The following is a 24,754-nucleotide window of genomic DNA, read 5'->3' as shown; positions in this document are numbered from 1 at the left end:
TAATATTTCTCACACAAAACCATTATCCAATATTTCACACTTCATTTTTTTAGGTTTTTTTCTAAAAACTGTATTTGGAACACTGCCACTTACAATCAAGTCCAAGTTTTTAACCTACCAATTAAGAGTAATACTTACGTTATAATTATGATTAGTGTATACATTAATGTTGCAGACTTACACCAGGAAATTAGGACATTTTGTTCTGCCTGGCAAAAGTAGTTCTGGGCAAAAGAAAATTTCAGTTTTAGAAAGCTTAAATTTAACTTAAGGATTTTCTTTGTTACAATTTCAGCGTGGGTTTCTTTTGTGCCACCAATTTTATGATTATGCGCTGTGTGCTAGTGATCTACCTAAGCTGCCTTCCTGCTCTGCCTTATTCTCCAGCTTTCCATGCTTGCTTTGTTTCTGAGTATAAAGCAGTCAGGCTGTGAATGGCCTGCGGACTTTGTGCTTACAGAAGAGTAAAGAAAGTGTTGAATATCTTCAGGAACAGTTTTACATGATCAAGTCATCCAGTTTGTATTGTCTCGGGCTTACCCTGATTTAAATTGCCCAGCCCTGGCGCTGCAGAGTGAGTGTGGTAATGTGGCCTCTTCTTTTCCATTGGATCCCTGTATTCTGGACTTCAGAGAGCTGCACGTTCGCATTAGTGATAACACTTGTCCTTGTCCCTGGCAGTTGGCTAGGTATGATCATACGACATTATTCAGCACGGAATAATTTCTTGGTGTTTTTTCTTCTGTTGTTGCATTGACAGCTGACTTTTCAGTTGTAAACAAAGGCAACCCACAGGGTAAAACAGTTTTAGGCTTTTTATATTGAATTTATTCTGTATGCTTTGTAGCCAGACTGTATAATATTATATTACAGTATTAAATCACAGCTTGTTGGCAAATCAGTGTTTCCTTAAGACAGTGAGTCTAATATCAATTAGACTAACACCTTTGAGATTGACAGTATATCTCTGGTTTATTCAGCTGCTACACAGTAGGGCAGCTGGCATCAAGTTTATTATATTTTAGCATTTTGTACAAGGTTATGCAGAAACCAACTCAATGTATCTATGTTTACAGTTCAGATGATGTTCAGTTCATATGGAAAGTCATGTTCAAAATTGTTAACTTTATTAAATGAGAAAGCCTTGATTGAAATATTAATACTGTGTGCTATAAATATTCATTTACAGTGGAAATTATGTCATTTGTATTTAATCAAAGGATGTCACTAAAGGTCTCCAATCGCTTGTCTAGGGAATAAGTCTTCAGTCCAGAAACAGTATAGATGTGATGTGTGCGATTATACAAGTACAACATACGTTGGTGTCAGAAACCACAGACGAATCCATAATTCTGACAAGCCATACAGGTAAGTGTGATGATCGTAGAGTTTTAATGCTTGTAGTAGAATATTTTATAGTAAAGAAAAATGAGATAATTGAAGATTCATAACATTTGTTTAAACACAAGTTCAGCACAAAGAAACTCACTACTGGTTTCAAAAGTGTAGTTTGTTAAGGAATATGAACTTTAAGCTTGAGTCTTAGGACAATAGGCATTTTGTGTAGATGAAATACAAAGATATCTACATCTTTGTCAGTTTGATGTTTTCTGTTTCGTGTGGGTATAAATTATAGCAATCTTCAGTGTTTCTGGTACATTTCAGTAATTTGGTTTAAGTACTCCATATTCCACCAAAAGATGCTTAAAACTTAAAAGCCATATAATTCCCTATGAAAGACTCTCTTTTTGAAAATTAAGCTGTCATTTAATTTAAATTTGTTACTTGATTTTTCACAAAAATCCATTGTAATACATATTTTCAGGAAATAAAGGCGTTCTCAGGTGATCAAGATAGAAAAATAGAAATCATTGTTTCTTAAGTACACTTTGGCTCTTGAGAATAAGCTGCTTGTTGTTCATGTAGTAGAGATACAAACATTTTTGCAGAAGTTTGTCAGGCTGTCACAGAGCAGTCTGTTCTGCTCGCAACCGTGATTGATGGAGTATCAGGTTCCTACTCAAAGCGGAGACCGTCACCATGACTAATTGTGCCAGGCCACAGACATGAACTTTTTTAATGGCTTATCAAAACCTGTTTCACGTCCTAATTTCTCTCCCCAGCCTTTGTATACATATGACACAAGTGAGTGTGGGAAAGTCACTATATTAGTAGTTAAATGAAAACCTGACAGACTGTGCCTGAAAATGCCATTATTTGGTGTAGTTGTGTCTGTATGTGTATGGCTTTAAATATATAACATTTGCTTAGTTTGCTAACCAACAGACTTATTTATAATCACCCTCCACTTTCAAAGTCCTGTAGCTCTGTGATAGGTGATGGCCTTTCCTGAGTGTGTCTGTTTTTATTTCAAACGTTTTTAACACTAGGATCCCTGAGAAAGATTTTTTTTTTTCCCAGAGTACAATGAAGGCCATTAACAATAACTCCATGCCAGAAATTACAGATAAGGAGTGATTGGGTGTTATTTAGCATGTATCGTTTATGATTTACTCTAGGAAGTATTTAGAAGAACATGATGGAAACGGGGACACTGGTTCATCGGATAAGAGGAGAAAGCTATATCTTTATTTTTAAATCTAATGACCTGTGCTAAATCATGTGAGAGTAAAATAACATTCTCTGGGTTTAGAATTAGACTCCTCATTCCAATTCATTGAAAAATATTTACTGAGCAAATACTATGTTCCAGGTGCTATGTAGGCTCTTAGACTGTAGACTTCATGATAATAAAAAAGGATATTATGCCTCTATCGTGAAGTTTGTAGATAAACCGTAAATAAGTAAACTCTCAAGTACACAATTACGATAAATTTATGAAAGATTCTGGGTCTGTAGAGAATCTGCACATCACATCTACCTGAGTGGTCTTGACCTAGGATCTTGTACCAGTGGGCAACACACTATGATAACCCTCTTCCTCTTACAACACAGGTCAGTTACTTTCCAGGTTAATTCACACTATACTTTGTCACTGGGTTTGGCCTAAGTGCTCATGTCTTAGAAGAGATGTTGTACGTCCCCCTCCCTGTAATTATAAGCAACATTTTCTCCTAAGTCTTATTTTCAAATTGTCAGGTCTTGTTGACTCTATTTTTTTAACCTCCTTTAAATACTTTAAATCCACATGGAATTGTGAATTAATGGGCTCTATTCCAGTATGTGTCAAGACTTTGTCTTCCTTGTCATATACTGCTTGCCTTAAGCTAAGCTAGTAAGCATTGCCTTTTCGAGATCTAATTTGATCTAAGTTATCACCGTAGTCTTCCTGGCTTATTGCATATATGCTTCATTCGGTTTTGCCGCCTGATACACTTAATAATCAGTTTGGCCTTATTTTCCCAGAATCTATGCCCTGCACATTTCTGGTTACCTACTTTTCGTTAAGAACCTCGCTCCCCAGGAGCAATGGTGAATTCCTTACAGAGTTAGAGTGCCTTGTTGCACAACTTCTAGTCTTGGCACAAGGGCAGAACAGACGCATTGGTGTTTCATTGTGCCTGTTATGTAATGGATTCCCTGCAGTATGTATAACTATTCTTTGTTCATGCCTTTACTTTTTATGTCACCATTCTAGTCCTTCAGGGAACCCATTTGTGTGATCTGGGCAGTATAAAGCTTCACTTACTGGTTAAGAGCCCTGGTTCCAGGGGCAGATAGCCCTGGGATTGAATCTGAGCTCTCTGACTTAACGGCATTTATTACTGTGGGGCAACTATTTCACCTTGCGTTGCTTGGTCTTGTCTTTTCTAAAATGAGGATAATTAATTAAGGCACCTGCTTTACAGGACAGGCGTGAGGACTAAATTAAATACCATATGTAACTGGCACAAACTAAGCACCCAGTAAGTGGTGGTCAGCTAATCTCACTGGGCCCAGTTTCTAGCCTCATCCCCTCTGACTGATGCATTGTCTAACATCACCTCCCCCACCCCCAAAAATGCTGTTGACCTCTCATTTTGAGAAACAAAGAGTAATCCTGTTTCTGGATAGATGAGCATAGCTTATTTCTTTTATAAAAGAGGTGCTACATCCAGGTAGAAATACTGCCACAGCTGAGGTCCCCATGCTGTGTTGCCTGCCTTACAAGCAACCCAGTGTCTTATGTAACATTCACGCTTTAGAGTCTCAGGCCTGAGCCACAACCTATTCCCAGCTAGGTAACCTTCTGGCTTTTGTTCCAGGCTAATCCTCCTTTCCCATATGAAACTGCGAAGAATAATGCCTAGCTCATAAAGCTCTGTGAGGGTTGAATGAAGTCGTGTGTATTAAGCACCCAGCATATTTCCTGGTGCATTGAAGGAGCTGGTTTTCTTCTGCATTTGTAAGGTCATCTCAGAAACTGTCCTTTTCACAGAAGGAAGAGAGCCATTTGCCATTCCTTCGTAGGGACAAGGAAAGATGAAAAAGGCATCATCCCACCCCAGTCCTACCAAACGCAGCAAACTTTGTTTTTCAGTGCTTCATTAAGGAACATTCTGTATAAACCACATACCAATTGTGGTTATACCATACCTGGTGTTTATAACATTGACCCCACAGTTAAAGGGCTCCATTTAGAATTTTCAAATACTAAATCATCCTCCATTTCATTTAATATTGAAGTTGTAGAATTCCCTCTGGCTTCCAGTCCCCAGTATCACTTTTGTGACTAACTAGCTAGTAATGCAAAATGGGATGACAAACCATTTTCCTCAGGTTACGAAGTTTCCTTCTAACTATCTGAAGTTCAACTGCTCTCCCTTAGAAACACACTTGAGGGGTGCCTGAGTGGCTCAGTCAGTTAAGCATCTGACTCTTGATTCTGGCTCAGGATATGATCTCAGGGTCATGAGAATAAGCCCCACGTCAGGCTCTGCACTGGGTGTGGAGTCTGCTTAAAATTCTCCCTCTCCCTTACCCCTTCTAAAAAAATTAAAAATTAAAATCAAAATAAACACACTTGTATTGGTCCTTATGTTCTGAAACTGCACCGTGGCATGGCGAGAGGCAGGAGGGGCAACACGACAAAGGAATGGACTTTGGCCTAAAGTGCTCGGTACACTACCTGGCATGTATTTGGTCTCAGTAAGTGTTGACTGATGCTTATCTCTATACCTGTTTTTCTTCTCTATGAAATGGCTTTGGTTCTGTTAGTTTTTATTGTATTTTGAAAATAAATGTACAGTGGTCTTATTGTGCTTTCTCTTCCTTAAGTAGAAGAGCTGCCCAGATGGGTATGTTGAATTTTTTTTAGTCCAATTTTTAATATCTAGGCAAAATATACGCAATATTTCCCTAAATGTTTCAAAAATACACTTTTAGAATTAATTTGTTCACATCAGAATCTAAACAAAAACTCCAAACATTGCATTATTGGTAAGTCTCTTAAGTCTTTCTCTCTTTAAAATTGTTAATAATTTAAGGTCAGATATATCCTGAAAATTGCATAAACTGTAAATGTACAGCTTGATGGATGGATCACAAGTGAAACTCATCCTTTTTACCACTCAGACCAAGAAATTAGTCATTGCCAGCTCCTCTGCAGCTCCCTCTTCTTGGGGCCTTCCAGGCACTAACTACCTTTCTCCTCCCCTACTACTCTCTGCCTTCTACCCCTAATGGTCTTGACTAGGGTGGAGCACAACACAGAGCTTGAACTCAGAACCCTGAGATCAAGACCTGAGCTGATATCAAGAGTCAGACACTTAACCAACAGAGCCACCCAGGCACCCAGGTGACTTTTAACATCATAAATTAGTTTTGCCCTTTTTTGAACTTAATAGGAATGAAATCATACAGTACATTTTTTTTTAAGTTTATTTAAGTAAGCTGTACACCCAGCATGGGACCAGAACTCATGACCCCAAGATTGAGTCACATGTTTTTCCAACTGAGCCAGCCCAGCACCCCACTGCACATTACTTTATGTCTGGCTTTTTTCTTTTTTTTACTCATCATCACTGTGTACAATTTAATGTAGTACTAACGCATTCCTTTTCGTTGCTATATGGTATTCCATTGTAAGACTAGCAATTCATTCTAGTGATATATGGATTATTGCCAGATTTTCTCCCTATTGCAAATAATGCCTTTTGAACTTTTTTTTAAGATTTTAGTGCTATATTTGAGAGAGCATGAGCAGGGAGGGAAGGGCAGAGGATAAGGAAGAAGCAGACTCCCCCTTGAGCAGGGATTCCATCCCAGGACCCTGGGATCATGACCTGAGCCAAAGGCAGACGCTTTATCGACTGAGCCACCCAGATACCCCACAGGAAACAAATGTGGTAAGACAAACCCTACTGCAGAATTTTTATCGAAATCTTTTTATGCATATTCAGATCCTACTCAGGTCACTTCAGATTTTATAGAACATCCAGGTTCTGGTTTCTTCTAATCCCTCAAGGCAGTTGTTCTAATTGAATCAGATCTGGAATAAGGTAAGTAAGGTCTCAGGCTAGGGAATTAGGGTGTCTGAACCACATTTTTATTTTCCTAGAGTTATGGGTCTGAAGTAACTGACCTATGAGCAATAGAAGAAAGCCTATGGGAAAATTCAGTCTTTGGTTTTTTAGCTAGATCCTGAGAAGCATTGGGTTTTCTGATGTGTGTGTGTTTTTTTTTAACACCATCAAGCAGTTAATTCCATTTTCAGCAGACACTGGGGGTGTGGGGGGAGGGTCCTATGAATTTAATCCAGGTGTGACACTACCTGGATATAGCATCAGATCCCACTGGTTAAGGGCTCAGTTCCACAAGACTGTTCCTACTTCCATGTTGTCACCTGTGCTTCTGAATGACTGGCTAGAAATCACATGTTTGCTAGACCAGCTCACAAAACTCAGGAAACCAGTTTACTTATATTTACCAGTTTATTATAAAGGATATTATAAAGGATACAGATGAGCAGCCAGATGAGGAGGTTTATAGGGCAAGGCCCAGGAGGGGCGGAACTTTCATGCTTTTCTCTGGGCATCTCTCCCCAGCATTTTCACGTGGTCACCAGCCCAGAAGCTCTCAGAACATCCTTTTGGGGTTTTATGGAGGCTTCATTAGAGTCATGATTGGTTAAATCTCCAGTCTAGTGTACAGGGTAATTGGAAATAAGGATGTTAATCATCTGCTGGTAAAATGATTAGAAATGATCTGTTAAACATAGATAGCCCTCTATTTTGAAATATATATTTGTTGTGCTTTTTCTAGGCATACTACCATGTACTTTAGTCAGGCTGGTATAGGGTCACCTGTTCATTTTCTATTTCGTGGCTTTTATACTATGAAGATTAATAAAGGGAGCCTCACTAGAATGGAGTTGCAGGTTCAGCAGAGGGAGCTCTCATGCCTGCCCTACCACTCATTGTCAGTTGCAGACCCCAGTAGGAAGAGAAGGACTTTACGGGTGGATACTACTTTACTATCCCAGCAAGAGATAGAAAAGCTGACCTCCTCACCACAGCCCCCCAGCAGCCCAGTCAGTGAGAGGTGATCACGGCTCAGCCAGTGAAAAACCACTATGCTTCCAGCTCCCAGTTTATCCCAGTGGGTTTTGGGGGGCTTTTGTTTGGTTTTGTTTTATAAGTAAAGGTTTTTTGTTTTTAACAGCCTTCCTAACTTCCTACTTTCCTCTGTTAAAGGACATCCCTGCCCTTTGTTCAGAAGACTTGGTTTTGCCAAACTCACTTGCCCTGGATTGCAATTCTCTGTTATTCCCAAATAAAGCACCATTTTGGGGTGCTAAAATAACTGACAGCTTTATTTTTTTACGTTAGTACCTTCATGAAAGAAGATTGACAAGTAAACAACATAATTTCAGAAAATAAATGTATAGTAAGTAAAGTGAATAAAACAAGATGATGGTGTAATAATAGATCACTCTCATTTTTGTAAACTAAGAGAATTTGGTTTGCTCCATGGAGTTGTATAGGCAGAGTGCAGAGGGAATGGAAAGTGGGAGAATAGTGCTTTAGGTAAAGGAAACCTATTCTTTAAAAAGCAGGTAGAAATAGGTGTAATAAGCTGCCTGTACATTACTTTGAGGTTGAGGTCCTCCTATAGTATCCGTCTTCTCTAATCAGTTGAAAATCATTTTAATAAGTGCTTAACCTTACCATTTTCCCGCTTTTTCACACGTAGATCTTTCAAAGAGTATTTACCATTGTGAGTGTGTCCCTTCGGTATAGCCTTTCTACTGACCTAAGGTCAATGCTCCTAGAATTAGGACTTAGTCATTCCATATGCAGCTTTGGCTTTCTCTCTCTCTCTTCCTCTCTTAGGGAAAATTTTAAGGACTTCTTCATATCAAAAGATATTGAGGGGACATCTAGATGCCTCAATGAGTTAAGCTTTGAACTCTGAATTTTGGCTCAGACTGTGAGATTGAGCCCTGCATCAGACTCTGCACTGGGTGTGGAGCCTTGGGATTGCTTGGGATTCTCTCTCTCCCTCTCCCTCTGGCCCTCCCCCCGCCCCACTCACATGTACATTCTCTCTCTGTCTCAAAAAAAATCAGATTTCCGTAGTAAAAAGTTTTGTTTAAATGGATATTGAGGGATCCCTGGGTGGCGCAACGGTTTAGCGCCTGCCTTTGGCCCAGGGCGCGATCCTGGAGACCCGGGATCGAATCCCGCGTCGGGCTCCCGGTGCATGGAGCCTGCTTCTCCCTCTGCCTATGTCTCTGCCTCCCTCTCTCTCTCTCTCTCTCTCTCTCTCTCTCTCTCTCTATCATAAATAAATAAAAATGTAAAAATAAATAAATAAATGGATATTGAGTTTCTTTAGATTAAGTTTCAGTAACAACAGTGAAAATACGGCTTCTCCTTTGATTCTTTCAAATGGTGAATGATAATAAATTTCCTAATATTGAATTCTCTGTATTCCTAGAATAAGCCTCCCTTCGTCATGGTTTATTATTCTTTTAATAAACTGTGGGAATCTCTTTGCCAGCGTTTTATTCAGGATAATCTGCATTGATATCCGTAACTGAGATTTGGTATGTAGTTTTTTTTTCAATTGCCCTTGCCAAGTTTCAGTATCAGTGTGATTCTAACTTAGTATAAAGACTTGAAACAACTTTTTAAAAATCTGTCTGCAACTTGAAGGCCTAAGCTAATTTGAATATAAAGAAACTGGCTATTTTTTTAATTGACTTTCGACATTGGACCTGGTCATGCTTTGTTTTCTTTTGTTTTTGTTTTTGTTGTGTTTTTTTTTTCATGCTTTGAAAAGAGCATTGATATTTCATTTCTTCCTAATTTCTACTCTAAGTATCTTTTAAAAGAATGAACATCTACTGGTACAAAAATTAGAGCTTATAGGAAGTGTGTTCTCATTGATTTTCTGTATCAAAAGCCTTAAATGCCTAAAATTCTTAATATATAACTGTCCACCTTTTTTTAATAGTCTTTATTTTTTAGAGCAGTTTAGGTTCACTGCTGTATTGAACAGAAGTACAAAGACTTCCCATATACTCCATGTCCCACACATTTATAGCCTCTTTCATTATCAACATTCTCAACCAGAGTGGTATATTCATTACAACTGATGAACCTGCACTGGTAAATTATCATCATCCAAAGTCCATAGTTCACTCTTGGTGTGTTTAGACAAATTTATAATGACATGTATCCACCTTTATATAGTAATCTATCACGCTGAGTAGTTTCACAGCTCTAAAAATCCCCTGCGCTCCGCCTTTTCATTCCCCCGCCACACATACTCCAAACTCTAGTGACCACTGATCTCTTAACTGATTCCATAGTTATGTACCACTTCTTCAGCTTTGTTTACCTGCAATATTTTTTGGCTATTCTAGATCTTTTGCCTATCCATATAAACTTGAGAGGCAATAACCACAAAATACCTTGCTGGGATTTTTATTGGAATCACATTGAATGTGTAGATCAAGTTGGGAAGAACTGACATCTTGATGATACTGAGTCTTCCAATCCATGACTATAGAATATCTCTGCATTTATTTAGATCTTTGATTTCTTTTATCAGTCTAGTAGTTATCCTCATAGAGATTTTATACATATTTTGTTAAAATTAAGTATTTCATTTGGGGAGTGCTAATGTAAATGGTATTGTGTTTTTAATTTCAAATACCACCTGTTCATCACAAGAATATAGAAAAGTGATTACTTTTATATATATTAACCTATATCCTACAGTCTTGCTATAATTGCTTATTAGTTCCAGGAGTTTTTTGGTCCATTCTTCTGGATTTTCTGTGTAGACCATAATGTCATCTGCAAAGACTTTTATTTTTTCTTTCCCAAACTGTATGCTTTATTTCCTTTTCTTGCTCAATTATATTAGCTAGGACTTCAATGTTGAAAAAAGTGGTGAGAGGGGATATTCATCTCTTTCTCCTAAACTTTAGCAGGATAGCTTCAAGTTTCTCATCAAGTATGATGTTAGTTATAGTTTACTGTAGATAGTCTTTATCCATTTGAAGAAGTTCCTAGTTTGCTGAAAGTTTTTATCATGAATGGGCACTGGATTTTGTCAGGTGCTTTTTCAGCATCTATTAATATGATCACATGGGGCACCTGGGTGACTTAGCAGTTGATATCTGCCTTCGGCTCAGGGCGTGATCCCGGGGTCCTGGGACTGAGTCCCAAGTCCAGCTCCACACAGGGAGCTTGCTTCTCCCTCTCTGTGTCTCTCATGAATGGATGGATGGATGGATGGATGGATGGATGGATGGATGGATGGATTAATGAATAAATAAATAAATTTTTAATGTGATCATATGATTTTTCTTTACCTATTAATGAGATAGATCACATTGGTTCTCAAATACTGAACCAGGCTTGCATACCTGGGATAACTTGGTGGTGGTGTGGGATTTTTTTATACATTGTTGTATTCAATTTGCTGACATTTTATTGAGGATTTTTGCATCTGTATTCATGAAAGGTATTGGGCTCTAGTTTGTTTTTTCTTGTAATGTCTTTGTCTGGTTTGGGTGTTAGAGTAATGCCAGACTCAGAATGAGTTCAGAAGTGTTGCCTCCCTTAGCTTCTGAAAGAAATTGTAGAGAATTGGCATAATTTCTTTCCAAATATTTAATTAAAAAAACAAAAAACAGTGAAACCATCTGGACACAGTGCTTTCTGTTTTAGAAGGGTTATTAATTATTGATTTAATTTTTTCTTTTTTTTGTTGTTTTTTGTCTTTTGCTTTTTATTTCATTTATTTTTTTTTTAAGTAGGCTCCATGCCCAGTGTGGGGCTTGAACTCATGACCCTAAGATTAGGAATCACATGTTCTGCCAACTGAACCAGCCAGGCACTCCAAATTATTTAATTCTTCAATAGATACAGGGCCTCTTCAGATTGTTCTTTTTTGTGTGAATTTTAGCAGATCGTATCTTTAAAGGAAAGGTCTGTTTTACTTAGATTATCAGATTTAGGAAGATAGAGTTGTTCATATTATTCCTTGATTACCTTTTAATGTCTATGAGATCTGTGGTGGTGTCCCCTCTTTCATTTCTGATATTAATCACTTGTGTCCTTTTGATCTTACTGATCTTTTCAAAGAACCAGCTTTTGGTTTTGTTGCATTCTCTATTGATTTCCTGATTTCAGTTTCATTGATTTCTGCTCTAATTTTATTTTTTCCCCTACTTATTTGGATTTAATATGCTCTTTTTTTCCCTAGTTTCCTAAGGTGAAAACTTAGATGACTGATTTAGATTTTTCTTTTTTTCTACTATACGCATTCAGTGCTATCAGTTTCCCTCCAAGCAAGCAGTACTTTTGCTGCATTCCACACATTTTGATAAGTTGCTTTTTCATTAGTTCAAAATACTGTAAAATTTTTCTTCACATTTCTCCTTTGACCCGTGTGTTATTTATAAGTGTACTGTTCAATCTCCCAAGTATTTTGAGATTTTTCCACTACCTTTGTTATTCTACCTTAATTCCGTTATGGTTTGAGAGCAGACATTGTATGATTTCTGTTAAATTTGTTCAGGTGTGTTATGGCCCAAAATGTGGTCTGTCTTGGTGAATATTCCATGTGAGTTTGAGAAGAATTTGTAGTCTACAGTTCTGAGTGAAGTCATCTATAGATGTCGGTTATATCCAGCTAATTGATGGTGGTATTCAGTTCAATTATGTCTGCTGTATCTCTATGATAGATGCGTCAGTCTTCAACTACAATAGTGGATTCATCTGTTCGTCCTTGCAGTTCTGTCAGTTTTTGCTTCATACAGTTTTATCCTTTGTTGTTTGGCACATCCATGCTAACCACCATCTGTCTTGAAGAACTGACCCCTTTGTCATTACGTAATGCCCCGTTTTTCCTTGATTACTTTTCTTTAACTGAAGTCTGCCTTGTCTAAAATGAATATAGCTGCTCTTTCTTTTAATTAGTATTAGTGTGATATATGTGTCTCCTTCCATCTACTTTTCCTCTCTGTGTATTTATATTTAAAATGGGCTTATTGTAGACAGCACATGGTTGATTCTTGTTTTTAATCTACTCCCAACAACCTCTGTATTTTAATTGGTGTTGTTAGACCACTGACATTCAGAATTATTGTTGATATAATTGAATTTGTATCTACCATATTTATTACTATTTTCTGTTTGTTGCCCTTGTTCTTTGTTCCTATTTTTTTCCTCTCTTTTTCTGCTGTTTGTGTTTTTGATTGAGGGTATGGTATGATTTCATTTTCTTTCCTTTCTTAGCATGTGAGTTACGTTTCTTTTTTTTACTTTTTTTTAGTGGTTTCCCTAGACTTCGAAGTACACATTTAGAACTAATCCAGATCCATGTTCAAATAACATACCAGCTTCATGCATAGTACAAATACCTTATAATAAAATAATCCTAATTCTTCTCTTCCATCCCTTGTATTATTTCTGTCATTAAAGTTTCAGTTATACCTAAGAATGTGTGTGTGTGTGTACACACACACATACATAAGCATATATAAACAGGTACATTGTTGCTATTACTGTGGACAAACTTCCTTTTTTTTTTTTAAGATTTTATTTATTCGGAAAAAAAAAGATTTTATTTATTCATGAGAGACACACAGAGAGAGGCAGAGACATAGGCAGACAGAGAAGCAGGCTCCCTGTGACGGAGAAGCAGGCTCCCTGTGACGGAGAAGCAGGACTTGATCCCGGGATCCTGAGATCACAACCTGAGCCAAAGGCAGATGCTCAATCACTGAACCACCCAGGTGTCCCAACAAGCTTATTTCTTAGCTCAATTAAGCATAAGGAAAATGAGGGATCCCTGGGTGGCTCAGCGGTTTGGCGCCTGCCTTTGGCCTAGGGCGCGATCCTGGAGACCCGGGATCGAATCCCACGTCAGGCTCCCGGTGCATGGAGCCTGCTTCTCCCTCTGCCTATGTCTCTGCCTCTCTCTCTCTCTATGTCTATCATAAATTAATTAATTAATTAATTAATTAAGTAGAATAAGAAAAATGAGAGTTCTTTTTAGTCTTATGCCTTCTCTGACACTCTCTCTCCTCATGTATATTCAGGTTTCTGGCCTGTATCATTTTCCTTCTTCCTGAAGAAATTTTTTTTTAGGGTTTTATTTATTTATTCATGAGAGACAGAGACACAGGCAGAGGGAGAAGCAGGCTCCCTATGAGGACCTCAATTCCAGGATCACAACCCAAGCCACAGGTGGACCCTCAACCGCTGAGCCACCCAGGTGCCCCCTGAAGAACTTTTTAAAACATTGCTTGCAAGACAATTTCTTACTGGTCTACAGGCAACAAGATGCTTTAGTTTTTTTGTTTGTCTAAGAAAGTCTTTATTTCTGCTTTACTTTTGAAGAATAATTTTGCTAACTGTAGAATTCTAGGTTGGTTGTTGTTACCCTCAATACTTGAAATATTTCACTCCATCCTTTTGCTTGCCTGGTTTCTGAGAAATCAGATGTAATTTTTGCCTTTGTTCTTCTATAGGTGTTTTTTTCCTCTGGCTTTTTTTCAGGATTTTTTTTCTCTTTTATTTTTTGTAGTTCAAAAATGATATACCTAGGTGTACTTTTTCTGCCATTTATTCTGCTTGGTGTTCTCTGAGATTCCTGGACTTGTGGTTTGGTGTGTCTGGCATTAATTTGGGGAAATTCTCAGTTATTATTATTTCATATATTTCTTCTTTCTCTTTTTCTTTTCTATTCATGTTACATACATGTTCCACCTTTTTTTTGGTTGTATATTTTGTTTTTCCCAGTCTCCTTTCTGTTTGTTTTCCAATTTTGGAGATTTCTACTGAGATATCATTAAGCTCAGAAGTTCTTTCCTCAATCATGTCCAGTCTACTAATAAGCCCATGTCCAGTCTACTAATAAGCCCATTAAAGGCACTCTTCGTTTTTGTTACATATTTTTTATCTCTAGCATTTTTTTGGTTCTTAGACTTTCCATCTCACTGCTTTCATTACCCATCTGTTATTGTGTATTGTATTTATTAGCACTCTCAGCATATTAATCATAGTTGTTGTTTTTTTTTAAGATTGTATTTATTTGACAGAGAATGAGAGAGAGAAAGAGAGAGAGCACAATCAGGCAGTGGCAGGCAGAGGAAGAGGGAGAAACGAGAATCCCTGCTGAGCAGGGAGCCCAACATGGGGCTTGATCCCTGGACCCTGGGGTCATGACCTGAGCCAAAGGCAAACACTTAACCGACTGATCCACCCAGGTGCCTCAGTCATAGTTGTTTTAAATCACCAGTCTAATGATTCCAATATTCTACCATATATGAGTCTTGTTCTGATGCTTGCTCTTTCTTTTTAAAGTTTGGGGTTTTTTTTTCTACCTCTTAGTATGTCATAATTTTTTCTTGATAGCCAGGCATGATGTGCTAGGTAAAAGGCAGTGCTATAAATAGGCTTTTAGTAATGTGTAATACGGGGGGAGAAGGGAAGCATTCAGTAGTCTGTGATTAGGTGTCAGTTTTTTAATGAGTCTGTGCCTCTGGATTGAACTTTACATGCACTTCTCAGTCCCCCACCTTTGGTGGGACAAGATAGCTGGAGTGGGCTGGAGTTGGGTATTTCCCTTCTCTCTGGCCACTGATGCTTCAGGAAACTCCAGCAGGCGAGGCTCTGATTAAATAGTTCGTCCTACAGGTAGACTTGTTAAGGACAGAATGCTATGGCATGTTTTGAAGTTCTTTTACCCCTCCATCTGCCAAAACAGAAGGATTTTTCTCCAACATTCACCAAGAACTTGATAGAACTCCAGGAGGTAAACTCAGAAAAGTGTGGAGGGCCCCCAGTGATTGCATCCCTTCACAGTTTTAACTCTTACCCTTGTGTACATTTAGCCACCAGCAAGTCATCAATTACTTCAATCTTCTTATGTGCTGGACCAGAAACCAGAAGTTTGTGATTATATTTTTTTTCATAAAGTGATAGGGAATTGTGGATGGAATTTCACCAGTCCCATCAAGAATAGAATTGTGCAGCCATAAATATTTTATTGTAGAAAATTTAAGTTCTGTTGAGGAATATTGACAAAATAGTTACCTGTATGATCCCAATTTTATAAATATATGTATTTTAAGACTATGAAACACACATCAAAATGATAATATTGGTTACATCTAGTGGTTAAGCTATAAATGATTTTTTTCTTTGTATATTTTTTTATATTTCTAATTTCCTACAGTGGATTTTTGAAATCAGGAAAGTGAGTTATTTTTAGAAATAAAGCAGTTCAGTGGTACCTGAGTGGCTCAGTCATTTAAGTGTCTGACTCTTGATTTTGGCTCCGGTCATGATCTCAGGGCTGTGAGATCAAATCCTACATCAGGCTCCACACTCTGTGGGGAGTCTGCCTGGATTCTCCCTCTCCCTCTGTCCCCCCCCCGCCCCATTCTACAAGCTCCCCCCACAAAAAGAAACAATAAATAAGTCTTTAAAAAGGGGTACTTCATTGAGCATGCACATCTTTGCCTCAAATACCAATAAAACTGAACAAAAGAAATGGCTTAGAGAAATGATTGATCTATATAGGTAGATAAGTAAGCCTAGACCATCTTGAGTGCCAGAATGTAAGGGAAGTGCTCAATAGACAAAACCATGGAGTGTGTCAGCAGTACTTGGGAGCCAACTGGAGGAGCCCTTAGTGATTTCAGCAATAAAATAAATAATATAGTATTATATCCCGAAGTAAAAAATATCCAGGAGTCCATACTGACATTGATTGAATAATAAATGGATGAGAATAGAGAAAGCTCCTATGCAGAATTCCTAATAATTTATATAGATAGTCTACTTTTGGGAGATGGACTATAATTCCCATTCCTTAAGTAAAATATGGGTTGCACTTTGTGACTTTCTTCCAAAGTATGCAGTGTGGAAAGGGGATAAGAAACAGTAACTTTCCTGTGGAGAAACTTGACCTCAAGGTCAGCATTAACAATGTTAAGTCATGTTATGACAGTATTATATGATGAAAATGGCACTGTACCCCTTGGTCTTCCTCCCAAGAGCCCATTACCATAGTCTAAGCATGAGAAAGACATTAGACATGCCAAATTGAGGGATAGTCTACAGAATACCTGACCAGTATTCTTTAAGTCTGCAAGGTCATTAGAAACAAGGAAAGTCTGAGGAACTGTTAAAATGTAGAAGATCCAAAGGATATGATCACCAAATGTGGTATCCTGGAGAAGATTCTGGAACAGAAAAAGGACAAAACTAAGGAAATAAGTATGAACTTCAGTTAATAATAACATATCAACTTTGGCTCCATATTTATGACAGATATGTCTTAGCAATAAAAGATGTTAACAGTAGGAGAAACATTTTTTTAAAACTCAAACTATTCTAAAGTTAATTTGCTTTAAAAAAAAATAATTGAATAATTCACCACTCTTATTTTTTAAAAGTTTTGAGTAACATTGGACATGTTCCGTGGGATAAGTTTGCAATTTCTGACATTTATTTTTTGACTCATTTTTCTCAAAGTATGAAACTCCTTGCATAATAAAGATTGACTTTTCATTCAGAGGACCCTTTGATGTGCAGCGTTCTGTGGTTCATTCTGGGTACAGAATTTTCCAGTGAGATTTCAGGGTAGGAGTCTTAATATATATAAGGAGACAAGTAATCTGAAGAGTCATGAATTTATGTATATTTCCCTTTCTCATGTAAACATAAATGTGTATATTATAAATTGCCTTGTAAGTATTTGACATGCATAAAGGCATTGTGTTGGTGAAAGTAGTAGGTGGGAACAAGTGGTCATCTCTTGGCCTTGGCTGTTTGACACCCACTTGCTCATTGTAGACCTGGACACCAGGCCGAAGTGGTGCAGGGCAGTCTCTCCTTTCAAGGAATCAGTCCAGAAACACTTGAGCCAGGGACCGTACCCACAGCACACTCCCCTCACATGTAACGAGTATAGTCAGATATGGACACTGAGTTTAATGGCATGGAGATGGGAGTGATCACCAACTGCCAGCCCTTTTTAGATGTTAGTGAAACGGATTTATTGAGATATGTCAAAAGAAATGCTGCATCTCGTGGTGGCTCAGGCATGCGTCCAACTCAGGTCTTGATCTTAGGGTCATGAGTCCACTGGGTGTGGAGCTTGCTTAGAAAAAAAACACTACATCTCATATGTAAATGGGCAAAACAAGATGATTTAAGGTTAGTTTTCTTGTGTGGCCAGTAATAAAATTATTATGCAAGCTATAAAGTCTTAAAGAGAATGGGATAATAGTTTTAAAATATTTTAAGTGATAAAACCTTTCAAATGTCTTACCACACTTGGAAGAAATAAAACAGGAACAGCTAAAACTTCTCCTTTTCTTTCCCATTGTCCTGATACTAATATGTATCATTTCCTAGCATTTTTTCAAGCCTTTACTATGTGTGTGTGTATGTGTACACATATATATATATATTTAAAAACAGCACATAACTGTTTTGGTATTTTCACAATTTATTTAAATGATATACCAAACAAATATTTCTGTTGCTTTTTCTTTTCACTGATCATTATTGACATTGGTTCATGGTGATAAGTATACATCTCGTTCTTTCATTTTAGGCACAGTATAATGTTCCCTTATATGAAAATAAACCATTTAATTTCCATATTCCTTTGGGAAAACACTGTTTGTGAGTTGCGTCTTTTTTTTTTTTAACTGTTCATGGCTGCAGTGATGATTCTTTTATGTGTGCCCTTGTGAACACGTATGAGAGTATCTTTAGGTAGCCCCCTAGAACTAGAATACAAGGTCACAGATGTGTGGTTCTTCAGTCTTAACAGAATTACTCTTCAGAGTGTTTGTACTTAAATACATTCAATTTGTTCATTTCCATTTCTGCACATCTACAAAAATGGCATTATCGGACTTATCTTTGTCAGGCTTGTGAGTGCGATGCATTTTTCTGCTTATTAATGAAAATTGTACATCTTCCGGATAATTTATGTTTGAATTTATGGGAATTCTTTCAAGAATTGCACATTTATTGCCTTTAAATGGCCTGGTGTTTTTGTTTGTTTGTTTTAATTTTATTTATTTATTCATAGAGACACAGAGAGAGAGAGAGAGAGAGAGAGAGAGAGAGGCAGAGACACAGGCAGAGGGAGAAGCAGGCTCCATGCAGAGAGCCTGACGTGGTTCTCGATCCAGGGTCTCCAGGATCACGCCCAGATCACGCCCTGGGCTGCAGGCGGCGTTAAACCGCTGCTCCACTGGGGCTGCCCTGGCCTGGTGTTTCTTGAGGTAAAAGGCCCTTCACTGGCCTTGGATCTGATGCCTCAGGACATGTAATAAAAGCTAATACTGTTGCACCCATCATAAAGTTGAAGATGAGTTAGTGAGTTAGACCTGGCCTATTTGTCATATTTACTTATGCCTTTTTACTTTGTTTTGTGCTTCATTATTCCATGTCTCCTATTGTTGTGAAGAGTTCAGATAAGTTCCCTGATTTGTTAAGCTTCTACTTAAATATTTGACAAAAATTTCTTTCACAAAGTACATTTACAGGGCACCTGGCTGGCTCATTTGGTAGAGCATGCAACTCTTGGTCTCTGGGTTGTGAGTTAAGCCCATGTGGAGTATAGAGATTAATTAAAAATCTTAAAAATAAAAATTAAGTTAAAAGATAAACATAATTTTACCATACATCCAGCAGTTGTGCTCTTAGGTATTTGCCCAAAAGATGAAAACTCCTATGTATACAAAAAGCTGCACACATGTGTTTATAGCAACTTTATTTATACTAGTCAAAAAATATGGAAACAGCCAAGATATCCTTCAGTTGGTGAATGGATAAACAAATTGTGGTACATGTAGACAATGGAATATTATTTGGTGATAAGAAAAGAGTTACCAAACCATGAAAAAACGTGAAGGAACTTTTAAATGCATATGGCTAAATGAAAGAAACCAGCCGTAAAAGGCTATGTACTATGATTTCAACTACATGACATTCTGGAAAAGGCAAAACGGTGGAGACAGTAAAAGAATCACTGGTTGCCGGGGATTAATGCGGGGGGTGAATACACAGAGCGTGGAGGGTATTTCAGGCGAGGAAATTATCCTTTATGATTTGTCATGGTGGATGCATGACATTATGCATTGTCAGAACACACAAAATTGTGTAACAAGAACAGTGAACCCTAGTGTAAACTGTCAACTTCTTCATAACGATGTATCCATTTTGGTTCACATTTGTGTAACAGATCTTCCACACTGAGACAAGATGTGGGAACTGGGAGGGGGAGATGATGACTAAGTTGTGACACTAAGGGGGAACTGGGTGCAGGGGCAAGGAGATAAACCTAAAAGTGCGCTCTAAGTGCCTCTTCAAAAAAAGTCTATTCGTTTTTAAAAATACTTCATTCAGTTCAGATTTTACCGAGTGTAACCAATTATGCGAAACCAATGTTTGAAACTTTTTAAAGATTATTAATTAACCATTTTATTTATAAAATCTAAATTGTGGATGCTTTTCAGGACTACTTCCCTTTTCTGTGGATGTGTAAATAACAGGAATAAGTTCATGTTAAAATTATTTAGTTTCTTTTTTGCTTTCTTTTAAGATTTTATTTGCGAGAGAGAGAGAGAGAGAGAGAGAGAGAGCGTGAGCACACACAAGTGGAGAGGGGTTGAGGGATTAGGAGAAGCGGACTCCCTGCTGAGCAAGGAGCCCTATGTGGGGCTCCATCCCAGTACCCTGGGATCATGACCTGAGCCAAAGGCAGATGCTTAAGCAGCTGAACCACCCAGGCACTCTCCTTTTTGCCTTAAGAAATAGAATAGTATAGTGTATTGATTTTGTACATTTTTTTCTGTGTATGGTTAAATTTAGAGCAAAGATTTTGTATATTACTATATTAAAAATCTTTCCAAATACTGTAATAGCCAAAGTAATCTGAGATGTTTGTCATGATTCTAATAAATTTTCTATAATAGAAAATACTTAATTTTATTGATCCTAGGATATCTCTTCTAGGACACTTTAGCCTCTGAAATCAATACGTCTCTTACAATCACTAACATCTTAGATACAGTGGAACAGGACGTCTCATAAGGCTTCCAGGGAAGGAATTTCATAATTGTTGCAGAAACCCTATAATTCTTTAAATGATGTTACAGGACCATTCTGACTCTCACACATGTCTTTCAGGTGCTCTCTGTGTGGGTATGTATGCAGCCATCCTCCTTCTTTGAAGTCTCACATGTGGAAGCATGCGAGTGACCAAAATTACAACTATGAACAAGTGAACAAGGCAATCAATGATGCCATTTCACAGAGTGGCAGGTACCTGATGCTACCCCTTCCCTTATATATGTAAACGAAAGTTAGGGTTAAACCTGCTAGTCTTATAACCAATTCAGGATTTGGTGTGTTTTGTTTTATTTTTAAGAGTTCTGGGGAGGTCCCCTGCAAAGACGCTCTTAAACAGCAGTGAGGAAAGAGCCGATCCTGTCACTGGAAGTTCGGAAAATTTGATATCCTCCTCAGAGCTGATTTCCCAGGCTCCTGGCGAAGTTGTAGGTTCCAACGACAATGAGAAACTGAGCCCTACAAGTAATACCTCGTACAGTTTAGAAAAAAACTCCAGTCTGGCCCCTCCCAGTATGGAGTATTGTGTTCTACTCTTCTGTTGTTGTATTTGTGGCTTCGAATCTACCAGCAAAGAAAATCTCCTGGATCATATGAAAGAGCATGAGGGTGAGATCGTAAACATCATCCTAAACAAAGACCACAACACTGCTTTAAACACAAATTAGATTGAATACTTGAAGAGGAACATGGTAGAAGAGAAATCCTTTAAAGCACGGTTTCACCTTTGCGCTATCAAATAACTTGCTAGGCACAGAAAAAATAGTTGGTGTGGTGTTTGGGTTTTGGGGTTTTTGTTTTGTTTTTGTTTTGTTTTTTTTTGTTTTTGAGGAAGAGACGCATGTGACTTTGGAACCAAATTTGCAGTGTAATAAAAAAAATTCCTAATGTTTACTCGGTAATGATATTTAAAGATTCTGAGTGAAGGAAGTGGGTTGAGGAGGAAGCAAAGATGTAACCCTGTGTTAGCCCTGTTTCCTCTTCTTAGTGTTGAGTGTATTTATTATTCAAAGCTTATCATAGTGTAGAAGTGCAAGCAAAAGAATTAAGAAAGAGCTTTTCCAGAACTATTCTAAACCTTCTTGTTACAAAAGTGTCACAGTCTTAAGCAAAGCTAGTTTTCTCCATCACTCTGAGCTTGGACATGCCAACTCTAGAGAGACGGGCCCCTTGTGTGGGCTGAGAGGCCACTCTCTGAGGGGTTTTCACGATCACCAACAGAGTCAACAAGGAAAAGATCACCAGAGGGCTTTGAAATGATCTACCTAATAAACCTTTCTCCAGATCCGTAGGAATTAATCATATACTCAATCTAAGATACATTACTTCTTAAAAAAAGAGACCTCGGAATCCAAATCCAGATTGTAAATAGGCATTTAGGAAGTAAATTAGTGTGTTAAGTTTACAGTGAATTTCTTGTGGGCAAAGGAGAAAATAGTTGAATTCCCACCAGCCTCAAACCAAATCGGAAGGTTCGTGAGGATGGGGACTCCTTTGGCACAGCACATTTCCCAGAGGCTCTTTGCAAGTGTTTGACAGAACACTGCAATTTTCTCCGCAGCTACACAGGCTTCATAATCCCGTCTCCTACACTAGACCAAGCGTGTTACCGCAAAGGTCTATTCAACCAACACAGTATGAAATTTTGCATTTGATCATCAGACCTTGGAAATACTTGGCTCTCTCTTAAATAAAAATCATTTGAGGGAAGAGGGGAGAAATTCAAAAGCCCCTTAAAATGAGTACTGCTGTTGAGATTTTACTTCCTGGAGTTTATCAATCTAGTTGTACTTAGCATAAGAGGTATAATCAGATGTGGCTAAATTATAGTAAAAATTCAGGTTGTTTATAAAGCTTTTGATAACCAACAACATTTGGCAAGGCTGCAGGGTTTCTCCCGTGTAGAGTATTCCATCCTGTTAGTGCGCGGTGGGACGTGCAGAGAGTTAACTACCAGTGCTTCCACATTAAAACTCGCCATCAAATAGATGTCATCTTCTCATTAATTCCGCATTCTGCATTATAAATGTATTTCAAAGTGAAGAGAGCAGGGATGTTTTTATTTTTGTTTTGGCTTTTGTAGTACTGATCATTTATTTTTGCATCATTCTGTCAAAGTAAATCCTGCGTACAAGTCTAAAGGCCCGTGCGCCACGCAGTGCACCATCTTCACGGTGCTCTTTCCGAACCTGATGTCTAACACCTTCCACTGCTGAGGCTGTAGACTCTGGTAATCAAACTCAGAAGACATTGAAAACAGAATTTTTTGAATGGAATACTCTACAGACACATTTTAGGAAGGAATTCCCTTCCTGAAGTCCAGGTGTGGATTGAATAAATTAATAATACTTTTAAGATAGCATCAGGAACTCCTTAGGTGGGGCCAGGCCATCTTGAAACTTGAAATTGTTTAATTTTTTTTTAATCTCATTTTGATGATGATATTTAAGGAGACGGAATTGACCGTAACTTTGCAGCTGTTTGATTTAGGTAGCTTTAATTTATTTATGAGAGTTACTCTGTTTCTGATAAGTGGTCTTTAAAAAGATAAAATGAATTTATATATATATTATATATATATATATATATATAAATTATATTATCCAGATTCACTGCATGTGGATTTATATGTTTTCTTGTTTTCAGAATTAAAACACAATTATATTTCATTTCAAATTTAAATAAATATTCTAAATAGTTCCATTTTTATCACTCACTCTGAAAATTAACAACCTTTAGTAGCAGGATTTTGTTTTATAAAGTTTCCTTGGTTTTAATTGCATGTAATCATTTAGAAAATATTAATAACCAAAAAAATCCCAAAAACATCAATAGTGAATTTTTAAATTACCTTCAGTTCCCTAAACGACTTCTTTTGATTCTAAAATTTTCCATTTAGAATCATGGACTTAAAATTTACCTAACTCATGAGGAAAATATTAACCCAGAAGTTCAAAACCTTTCAGTGTTCGTCTGATTCTACGCTAAAATATCCCTAAACTCCTCTACGGCTAAAGGAGGAACCATATACCATGGACCTTCTGTACCTTCTGGTTGCCATTTAGCGGCAAGCCTTAAGTGAACAGTGTCTCTACCAAGAACAATTGAACATTTCTCAAAGTAATAATGAAGGCTAAGTATGCAAGTTTAGTTGTAGAAGAGATAGGTATTAACAAAAATCAGCAGGAATTCTCTTGATAGGCATAACGTTTTACTTACTGGTAGTAGATCTTTTGCCCTGTAAAGCTCATAGTATTTGCTTTCTACTCAAACACTTTATGGTTCTAAGATTTGATAGTAAAAATAGTTTTTAAAAGAAACATACTGGATGTGAGGCCAAGGTGCGGAGGGGGCAAGACGACGCATTCTGATCGTCACAAGTAATACTTTTCCAGGGGGCCAACATTTTCTCTCCTCCTCTGATAGCCTAGAACATGGTTGGTGGCCCCAGCGTTCTCATGGCGGCTGCGTGCGGACTTCAGTTCTGTGTCCAGCCAGTGCAGTGTGGGGACACTGACAGAAGCCTTGTTCTAGATCTCTCATACTATTCAAGGTAGCTGTTGGTGGCTTTGTTATTTTCTCCATCTTTTCTCACAAAGCAGATGGTGGGCACCCATGTTTACATTGTATCTTCCCACAATGTACTTGGCTTGACAAAGACAACAGGTTTCTCTATTGAGACTTATTATATTTTTAGTTTTCATAGACACTTATTTAATCTTTTTTTATTGTACAGCAAGGTGCTCTAAGTAATATTCTATAAAATATATTTAATAGAAATTTGAGTTTGATATTCATGGACATGAATACATGTATTTTTTTAAGAAATGAGTATTGTGTAACACTATGGCATTGCTTCTATAGCCAAAGTCTAAAAATTTCTGGAACACTGACATGTAAAGACTACAGTTAATTCTGACACTGTATCTTATTAAAATAGGATGATTTGCATTTTGTAAAATTATCCTGCACATCAAGCTGCATGCCTTAAAGCCTAAAACTCTAGGATTGTGTTCATGGTAGAACAGTTTATCTGTTCAACAAACAGTGAAGCAAGGTCTATAGTGCTTCTTTAACTACCTTTGGAAATACTGTACAATGTTAGAATAATTTATTTTGCTTTACAGGAGTTTGTCATGTATTGACTTTAATATTGTATTTTGGTAATAAATTTTTTGTTAAAAACA

General features: G+C 37.6%; 1 protein-coding gene across 2 annotated transcripts in view; it reads left to right on the top strand.

Moving 5' to 3' along the window:
* ZNF507 (zinc finger protein 507) overlaps nt 1-24,754 on the top strand; it is a 38,941-nt gene extending 14,187 nt beyond the window's left edge. For both annotated transcript variants that reach the window (XM_055310568.1, XM_055310569.1), the window contains exons 6-8: nt 1,254-1,368; nt 20,628-20,762; nt 20,869-24,754. In XM_055310568.1, the coding sequence (XP_055166543.1) occupies nt 1,254-1,368; nt 20,628-20,762; nt 20,869-21,235 (617 nt within the window). In that variant the 3' untranslated portion in view covers nt 21,236-24,754. The remainder of the gene's footprint in view (nt 1-1,253; nt 1,369-20,627; nt 20,763-20,868) is intronic.

This window comes from Nyctereutes procyonoides, unplaced genomic scaffold (genome assembly GCF_905146905.1).
Source record: "Nyctereutes procyonoides isolate TBG_1078 unplaced genomic scaffold, NYPRO_anot_genome, whole genome shotgun sequence".
Taxonomy (NCBI): Eukaryota; Metazoa; Chordata; class Mammalia; order Carnivora; family Canidae; genus Nyctereutes; species Nyctereutes procyonoides.
The sequence above is the reverse complement of the archived record's forward strand: the minus strand, read 5'-3'. Positions and strand labels throughout refer to the sequence as shown.